This window comes from Athene cunicularia (assembly GCF_003259725.1).
Source record: "Athene cunicularia isolate RWA chromosome 12 unlocalized genomic scaffold, athCun1 chr12_part1, whole genome shotgun sequence".
In the NCBI taxonomy this organism is placed as follows: Eukaryota; Metazoa; Chordata; class Aves; order Strigiformes; family Strigidae; genus Athene; species Athene cunicularia.
This window is the reverse complement of record NW_020799116.1, coordinates 13,650,858-13,660,128: the sequence shown is the minus strand read 5'-3', so window position 1 is coordinate 13,660,128 and position 9,271 is coordinate 13,650,858. Positions and strand designations below refer to the sequence as shown.

General features: G+C 46.7%; 2 protein-coding genes across 2 annotated transcripts in view; both read left to right on the top strand.

Moving 5' to 3' along the window:
• SLC26A6 (solute carrier family 26 member 6) overlaps window positions 1–1,548 on the top strand; it is a 5,253-nt gene extending 3,705 nt beyond the window's left edge. The window contains exons 15-17 of the mRNA XM_026857580.1: window positions 377–517; window positions 1,001–1,087; window positions 1,531–1,548. Coding sequence (XP_026713381.1) covers window positions 377–517; window positions 1,001–1,087; window positions 1,531–1,548 — 246 coding nt within the window. The remainder of the gene's footprint in view (window positions 1–376; window positions 518–1,000; window positions 1,088–1,530) is intronic.
• Window positions 343–8,993, top strand: LOC113484827 (cytochrome b-c1 complex subunit 1, mitochondrial). The gene is made up of 12 exons (XM_026857490.1): window positions 343–517; window positions 1,001–1,087; window positions 2,068–2,197; window positions 2,990–3,188; window positions 3,813–3,892; window positions 4,041–4,156; window positions 4,567–4,710; window positions 5,452–5,612; window positions 6,626–6,711; window positions 7,202–7,290; window positions 7,834–7,909; window positions 8,757–8,993. The coding sequence occupies exons 3-12, from the start codon at window positions 2,116–2,118 to the stop codon at window positions 8,819–8,821; spliced, it is 1,098 nt and encodes a 365-aa protein (XP_026713291.1). The 5' UTR covers window positions 343–517; window positions 1,001–1,087; window positions 2,068–2,115; the 3' UTR covers window positions 8,822–8,993.
• The last annotated feature ends 278 nt before the right edge of the window (window positions 8,994–9,271 follow it).

Genomic DNA, 9,271 nt, shown 5'->3' with positions numbered 1-9,271 from the left:
GGCTGGGAAGGTCACGGGGATGCTGCGGCCGGTGCGGGGCGGGCGGCGATCGCCATGGAAACCCCCTGTCTCTGGAGAGGGCTTCACCCATTACGGGGCTTGCGGGGCTCTGCTGTCCGCTCCCCTCTTCTGCTCCGGTTCTGGGTTTTGACCGGTTGGTAGGACTCTTCCCTGGGGTTTTCGGCCTGCTCGAAACCTTTGGCACTGTGGAGGGTTTCCAGCTTACCGGTTCACGAATAGCAGGAACATCTCAGTGTAAACGTAAAAGAGGTTGTCTGGCCTGGCTTTGGTCAGATTTCTGCCCAGCAGTCTGCATTCTGGAGGTCTGCAGACCTGCGTTGCTGGTTAATAGTGATGACAGCCTTTATTTTTTTAGGCAGCTTTATTGACTTTGACAAGGAACCGAGGTGCTGCCACCTATGCCCAGACACTCCATAATATCCCTGAGACCCAGGTCACCACTCTAGACAACGGTCTCCGAGTAGCTTCAGAGGAGTCCAATCAGCCAACGTGTACGGTAAGTTTAAGACAGGTTAAGGGCTTACTTGAAGCGGTCAGCCTTGCCTTGTTTGTAGCTGGTCTTCCAAAAAGGACAAACCCCCAGTAGAACTGAAGCTTTTGACAGAAAACCTACCAGTTCTCTTTGTTCACTGATGGAATTAATGTAACAGTAGAAGGCCTAGCCTGGCTTTGTATGAGTCTGTAGTAGAGCGATCATGCTTTACAAGTTTTCTCAGCCTTACTATTTTTGTGTAAACATTAAGTGACAAGTAGTAGTTATACATCTGGAAAAACTAGCAAAGGCTTTTGCAAAGCTGCTGGATAAAAAGCCAAAATGTGTATGGGAAACAGCTGCTTGTGCTTGCTCTTATCTTGGTGCTACTAGTGCAGTGTCTGTGGAGCAGCCTTCTTGTCCCTGCTGTTACATTTGTGGCATGAGGCTTAAGCATGCTGTTTGTTTTCTTTTTTCAATATGTGTACTTGATGCTTTTGCTATTAGGTGGGTGTGTGGATCAGGGTGGGGAGCCGCCATGAAAACAAGAAGAACAATGGAGCCGGTTACTTCCTGGAACATCTGGCCTTTAAGGTAAGGAGGTATGGTAGGTCTGGTACAGGACTGTGTGGAGAGCTGTTCTAAATATTCATTTCTATATCGCACTCTCACTTCAAAGGTTGTAGCTGTTAAAAGATAGTGTAAATCAGGTCATCTGAGTCCTGGAGTCCTTGCACATAGTATAAAAATAAACTTCAGAGTGTACCTAGCCTGTATAGTGCACTTTGAATATGTGGCAACTTGCAAGCATGCACAAATTAAGGCAACTCTCACTTTCTGTTTGGTATTTCTCTTCTTAAAGGAAAAAAGGGTGTCAGTAACAAGTGAGACTGAGTCTTTGATGCTGTGGTTCCAATTCCTGAGCCACTGTGTAGCACACTTACAAGACTATATTATGAAGCATGTTTCTTCAGGTTAACAGGCAGACCTCAAAGCAGCATTTCTTATAACCATTTATTTTTCTTTGTTTTTCTTAGTGGACCGGCAAAGTTTAGAGGCCCTTACTTTTATAGCAGTGTGTCTGCTGAACAGCCCTAGGGCAGAAGGCATCTAAGCCTGGGACTTGTTGACTTGAGTCCAGCCTGTGCTATTGTAGGCAACGCAGCATCTGACTTGCTCCTTAAGAGATGAGCTCTGTTGTAAAAGTAGTTTTCTACCCCTGTTCTGGCTGCTTCTGAATATTGCTGATTGGATAGCTAGAAACCTCTTATTTTTGATTTAGGCTTGTTCTTGGTTTACTTCCCTGAATATGATTGTCAGACACTGTTGTCTCTTAGCAGAGGTCTTCTCCTTCTCTGCTGAGTTCTTATTTGTATTTCAAAATACACCTCAACCATCCTTTAGCTAGAATAAACAAGCCAAGTTTTAAATCTCTTGCTTCTTGCACTTGCTCCTGGCTTTTATGAATCATGTGACAGGCTTTATTGTTTTAGGTTTTTATTGTTCTTTTCCTTACTTTTGCTCTGCCTGAGAGGGAAATCTGTTCATAATTGTGTTTATCTGTTTTCTTTTAGGGCACAAAGAAGCGCCCTTGCGCTGACTTTGAGAAGGAGGTGGAGAGTATGGGTGCTCACCTAAATGGGTACACCTCACGTGAACAAACTGCCTATTACATAAAAGCCTTGTCCAAGGACATGCCCAAAGGTAAGATGGCCAGTGGACAAAGTCTGATTTGGAGGTTAAGCAAGTGCATGTGCTTGTGTTTCTCTCCCATCAGCATCCTTTCTAGCGACAGACCAGGGCATGAAGTTGTAGCTGAGCAGTAAATTGGAGGTTCTAGTTGGTAGTTGGGAGATCACTGCTATGACGTGGTGCTTCAAGGCTGCAAGTTCCTGTGTTCCTAAAACCAGTTTTGGAAAGCTCTTGTTCTGTCAGGCTTCACCATATTGCCGAGAGGGAGGGGGGCATTCAGTAGTCTGTGGTTGTTTCATGGAGCTGAGAAACTGAGGTCAGTGACAGCTACTGTGTCAGGATCTCAGTGCTGCTCTTGTGGGTGTTGCTTGTGCTCTGTACTGCCATGTGCAGACCCCTCTTTGTCCAGAGGTGGTGATTTGAGTCAGAGCTCTGGGCCCTACTGTAGATGTGGGCTACACAGTAGATGTTGCAAGCTTTCTGTAAGGAATCGGCATTTCTGCAGCAGTACTCTGCTTCTGACATGCTTCACCTTCTGCAGTTGTTGCCTGCTTTCCCTTGGCACTGATGAGCTGGCAGTTATGCTTGGCAAGCTGACTTGGAGACTTCATGCTAAACTAGTGTTGTTTGTCCCTCCTTGATGCTGTGGGGACAGATCATACTCTATTATGTTGCACCCCCTTCCCAGTGTGACTTGTTGATCTCTCCTCTCGTGGTGTCCCTGCTGCTGGTGTGTTTTCTCCATTCAGCAGCACTGGGTAGCAGTCAGGCAGTGGGTTTGCTAACATAGGAAATATGTTGCAGTTGTAGAACTTCTGGCTGACATTGTGCAGAACTGTGCACTGGAGGAGTCTCAGATCGAGAAGGAACGTGGTGTCATCCTTCAAGAGTTGAAAGAAATCGACAGCAACTTGACAGATGTTACCTTTGATTACCTTCACGCCACTGCTTACCAGGGAACTGCGCTGGCCCACACTGTCGAGGGGACCACAGAAAACATCAAGTGAGCAGCAGGCTGGATGTGGTACACAGCCCCTGGGTTCAGTCCTTGGGGTGCAGGACTGCTGCTTCTCAGTAGTGGTGACTGCATGAGGAAACCAGTCTGTACACAGAGGTGATCTGTGCCCGTGGGCTTCTCATTGTGTCTTGACTGGATTTTCCCCGTTCGCACTGGTGAAAGTGTAATGCTGCACACATTCTTCAGAATCCCCCTCACAGAAGACATGTGGTTGGTAGGACCAGGCTGAGCCTTCTCCCATACTTGTCAGTTTGACACCATTAGAGAAATAAAGAGTGAGGTGTGCTCATTAAAGCAGTGGCCTTGAGCGTACACACCTGTTATAGGGTACTGGTAGCACAGTGACCAGGGTCAGGACTTTCTAGTCTATATTGAAATCTATCCTTAACTCTCCATCTTGGCCCTGGTTTCTGTTATCTGTGTTCTGAAACTAGAGCACAGGGAAAACACAGACAGTGCATTCTTGCTTCTGAAAAGTATTGTTACCCCACAACTAAGAGAATCAACAACATCACTGCCATCTCTGTGCTGTGAACTTGCTTCTCTTAAGTCTGTCATCCCTCCAGCTCAGAGATGCTAATATACTGGGTCTCTCTGTGTTCTTTCTAGGCATATGACTCGAGCAGATCTAGCTTCATACGTTGATACTCACTTCAAGGCACCTCGTATGGTCCTGGCAGCTGCTGGAGGTAAGTTTTAGATTCTTGTGATTCTGGGAAGCCTGTGTATTTTCAAGCTGGTGATCAAACTCCTGTCATGCATCTTTAATGTAAAATCAGATTATTTTGTTAAATTAAGCTGTCTAAGACTGCAAATCTCTCCCTTTTCCATTGCCAGGTATTTCCCACAAAGAGCTGGTAGATGTAGCTAAGCAACACTTCAGTGGAGTGCCTTTTGCATACAAAGAGGATGCTGTGCCTGTCCTCTCACGCTGTCGCTTCACAGGGAGTGAGGTAAAGTTGTTTTGGTCCCAAACAAAACAAGCAGCTGTTGCCAAACTGTTGCGTGAATGTAAAACCAGTTATAGCTGCTTCTGAGAGGGAAAATCTGTTTGTATATCTCAGAGAAGCTGATGATGCAGCATCTTGGCAGTGCCCCCGTGTTCTGTTCTTGGAACTTACTGCCACAACGTGTTGGGTTTTAGATAGGACCCAAATCCTTTAGGAATGTGAGGCTGTTGCTCACATCATCTGCTGGAAAACTTGTATCAGAGCAGCTGGTTTGTTCTCAGTAGTGCCTGAGGCTATTTCATTTCACTGGGGTAATATCAGGTCCCCCAGTTTGTCAGCCTGGCATTGCAGCAGGCTTCTGACAGAGCCACAGCACTCATGCAGTTCTCCCCCGTTCCTTGATGATTTTCTAGATCCGTGCCAGGGATGATGGTCTGCCTGTTGCCCATATTGCTCTTGCCGTAGAGGGGCCGGGATGGGCTGATCCAGACAATGTTGTCCTCAATGTGGCTAATGCTATCATTGGACGCTACGACCGCACTTTTGGAGGTGGTAAGGTAAGAGGCTTGGGAGTATGATAAGGAGAGCCTGGAGCCTTTTAATAAGTAGTATGGAGACACTGGGTGAATGTGCTTTATGGGAGGCTTTCGTGGTTAACTTCCAACTGTGAAGTGGTTAGGAGTCTTGAAAGTAGGATAGAAGTGTAATCGAGGCTAATCCAGGACAGTTCTTGAGAGGTGATGCTGGGAGATGAACTGAGCCTTCTCTGCTAAGTTTGGAAGAGGTTTAGCTTACGAATTCTCAGCAGCTTGTTCCTGCCCTCACAAACTAACCACTCAGTGGGGGTGGTGAGGGAAGCAGGACAGAGTAGTCTATAGTCTCATGATGCAACCTTGCCTTACAACTGCAAAGCAAGTGGAACTTGTTAAAAATGTAAGTATTGCATCCATTTTTGTCTGGAATCTGTCTGGCCTGCATAAATGTGCTAACCCCTGCTACTGGGAGACCTTGCAAGTCCTGTTTTCTCCCACTCTACAGCGGTATGCATACCAGCTCCTCATCTGCAGCTGGGAAAGGAAATGGTTTTGCTGGATGGACTCTTAGGCCATTGTCTGTGGCTTTTCCACCAGTGAATCTCATCTGTTGACCACATGAAGGGTCTAAATTAAGCTCTCCTTCAGCAAAGTGTTCCATTCTGTCTTGTTTGTGGTCTTTGTGAAAACAGCTCAGTTGGAAAGAATTTGAGTTGTGAGGAAGCTGTAAGACTGAAATGGCTGACAGTATCTACTTATTTACAGAATCAGTCCAGCAGGCTGGCTACTCTTGCTGTAGAGCATAATCTCTGCCACAGTTTCCAGACGTTCAACACCTCTTACTCTGATACGGGCCTGTTTGGTTTCCATTTTGTTTCCGATCCTCTGTCCATAGATGATATGATGTATTGTGCTCAGGGGGAGTGGTAAGTACATCCTTGGCAAAAGTTCCTGCTTAAAATCTGACCCTCTTGTGGAAGATTGAGCTGGTGGGGGGAAGCATTTTAGGTCTTTGGAGAGCTGTGTCTCTTTATGAACTTCTCGGTAACTAGTGTTTTGGTTAAGTGATCCTGTAAGTGGTTTCTGCAAATGTCTTAGGATGTGGCTTTTGAGGAGCTATTTTAATCCCTTAGGGCTCTTCAGGTCTTTTATTCGGGTTTCCAAGTATTAGCACTGAGGCTTTGTTATTTTTCATATGCAAGTGAGATCATACCTTAGAGACAAGGCTTTCCCAGATGCCCAAGAGACACATCTCTATTATCTTGTTAAGCCTGAGCAAAGCAGGCAGAGTTCCTGCCTTTCAGACTGTTGTTTTGTGGCTGATAAATGCCCCACTGATGGAGTCATGTCAGTGTTTGGGAGCCTTTCTCTGTCTGTCTTGTTGTATATGTGTGTATCCCAGTAATGGTCCGAGGCTATATCTGAGATGCTGAACTGTGCTGTGTATGGAGCAGATGGAGTTAGCCCTTGCCCCAGAGACGTTGCAGTTGGCAGAGCAGGAAGGGATTTAGCAGCTGGAGTCCAAACAGACTCTGTGGAACTGTCTTGTTCTTTCAGCATCAGTTCCCATAGCAGCTTGCCATGCGTGGGAATAGCTGACATGCCTTCCTTCTCTTGTGATAGTGTACCACAGACCACTTGCTGCTGTGCCTGATGGGCAAGCTGAAGCCAGCACCAGGGCTGCCTAGACCTTTGTGAGTGTAACTCAGCGTGTAACCTGTTAGCTGATAGCCCCTGCCTGTAAGCTTGATCTCTTGCCTTCTGCTGTTCAGCGCTCCCTAGTTCTTAGCTGCTCTGTGGTGACCAAGAACGAATCTCAAGCCTGCAAGACAAGTGATGTTGATAATAGCTTATTTCTGCAGAGGCTTAGGAAAGGGAGGAATTTTGAGCCAGACAAACATCTTTAAGAGCTTTAGTGGTCTTTCCATCTCCTCTCCAGGATGCGTCTGTGCACTAGTACCACAGAGTCAGAAGTGAAGAGAGCCAAGAACTATCTCCGAAATGCCATGGTGGCTCAGCTGGATGGTATGTTCTGGTTTATGGTTTGGCCACTGTGCAGCTTTCAGAAGGTTACTCCTTATGTCTCCTGGGGAGCAGGAGCTCTGCTAGACATTGCAGTACTGCTGGCAGGCACTGGGCAGAACTTCCTTTCCCCTCTTCTGTGTTCTTTCTGCCATATTGTCAAAGCAGCTGACCCCAGCCTGCTGTGCTCCAGGCTAGCTCTCACTCTTAAGCTTCTAGTTGTTCTGTTGCTGAGTGAATAATGTGCTGCCTGGTGAACTTAGAATTGAGACCCTCAAACTGGTCTGCCTTGGCTGTAACACTCCGGAGGCTGGTGAAACAATCTCTCTATTGCTTAACTCCTGCTAGAGCTGCTTAAAGTGGTAACTATGACTGGTACTTCGTTAGAAGCTGGTTTAATGGCTAGAGTTTCTTTGATCTGCTTTGATGATCAGGCTGTGCAATTCTGGAAGGCTTTCTCCTATGCTGACCATGTGATGTCTTCAACATCTAGGTACTACACCAGTGTGTGAGAATATTGGAAGCCATCTCTTAAACTATGGACGCCGTATCCCTCTGGAGGAATGGGATGCCAGGATTGCTGTAAGTATCCATTTGTTTTGGTTGGGGTGCCTGAGTGTGGTTGGTGTTAGTGTTTTCTGGCTTTAGTTTGCTGCAGTAACATGAGGTTTACTTATCCCTTAGTCAAGCTGCCTGGAGTCCGGGCGGACTGACACTGATATAAATGTGTCAGAATGTCTGGCATAGACTCAGTGTATCATGTGTCCCTGTGGTGGGATTTAGTCTATCCCAGAAAGAGGGCACATGCCTGTGTGAAGCAGCACAACTGAAAATTCCTTTGTTTCCCTAGAGGTGCCGGCACCTAGTTTGTATAATTCTGCAGCCACTCTGTCCCTTGGAAGGCTTCAGATTTTGGACTGCCATGTCTTCTGTACCCTCAGAAGAATGTGCTGTGTAGAACATTAGCCATCTTTGCAGACAAGAGCTGGACAGTTGGTGCGGATGGCCCCCAAGGGTCTGACAATATTTTAATGATCTTAATATGTAATGGCAACAGTAATTTCCAACTTTGAGAAATGCAGATCTGCTAGAAGGGTCATTAATTGCTTGTTTGGTATTTATTAGGCTGTTGATGCAAGAATGGTGAGAGAGGTCTGCAGTAAATACATTTATGACAAATGCCCAGCAATTGCAGCAGTTGGTAAGTAGTACGTGGCAATTAGTAGCTCAAAACACAGGAAGGGGTCAAGAGCTGAGTGGAGATGAGCTGCAGGCAGTTTTCATGTGTCTGTTCTGGGCTCCTAACCACTCTGGTTCTTGTCTGGTATCCTACCTCTGCACATTAGATGTGCCAAGGCATATTTGCCAGGAGATCAGACCTGCAGGTGATGGAGACGTGGTGGCAGTGAGCTGCTGGCTGTCCTCCCATCTCTACTTGCTGTTGAGTCGTGACTAAGACTGGGAGTCCCATAGCTGGGTGTAGGCCCAGTGGCGTCTGCCAGGTGTCCTTACCCTGGGGTCATGGTGGTTTATGTAAGGGAAGTGAAGGGACCTGTGCTGCTCTGGCATGTCTGTCTGGCCAAAGACAAATTCCTCCCCAAAAACCTGCCTGAGCAGCTCAGCTCTGCTCTGCTGTCTCCTTCCTGCATGTTGTGGATTCCCCTCCTCCTTGCAGCTGTTTCCTCTGGCCTTCAAAGTGGAGCAGCTTGGAAATGGTTTTTGAACAGGAAATTGGAACAAACTAGCCAAAATCCCTGTGAATTGGTGGCTCCCTATATTTCATACCTGTATGTGGAGCTGTACTAAGCATTGTGGAGCAGTGCAAGAAAACAGCTTACTCTGAGGAAATAAATAATGGTTTTTCTGTCAGGAGATGGTATCTGCTGGTTTTCCCGATGCAGGTTTGAGCTGTAGTTGTGTGGGTTTGTGCACAGCTGCTTTGGATTGTGAGTACAGTCTGCTCATTCACCATCTGCTTAAGACCATGGGAAACTGCAGAGGGATTTTAAGCACGTCTCCAGTGACTAACTCTTCGTTTGTTCACTCAGGTCCCATTGAACAGCTCTTGGATTACAACCGCATCCGCAGTGCCATGTACTGGATCCGTTTTTAGGACATGTCCCTGCAGGTTGGAAATAATGAACCTGTGGACTGTGACAGGTTGCCTCTGGCTCTGAATGTCTTGTGCACCAGGGGCAAGATGAGTCCCATCAAAATGGCTGACTTCTCGATGTTAAATGTATAAAAAAATAAATATATCTTATATGGAGTTCGTTCTGCTGGGAGCTGACCATGTCTTGCTGGGTTGTGTGTGTAGACATGGTTAATCTTGCCAAATTTGTGAGATATTGGACCAATCAATCTTGATTTGTCAGAGCTCATGCTAGAATCTTGCCTCTGTGTGTGTCTGTAGCCCTACCTCCTCTGTCCTGAGGTGGCAGTGCCTGGTTCAGAGGTCTTGTCTTTAGGCTGGTTGAAGGAAGTCTTTCCACCAGTACGAGGCTGCCAGGGTAGCTCTGGCTATTTCTGCTGTGTCCTTCTGTGCAGGCAGCAGCGTGATCAA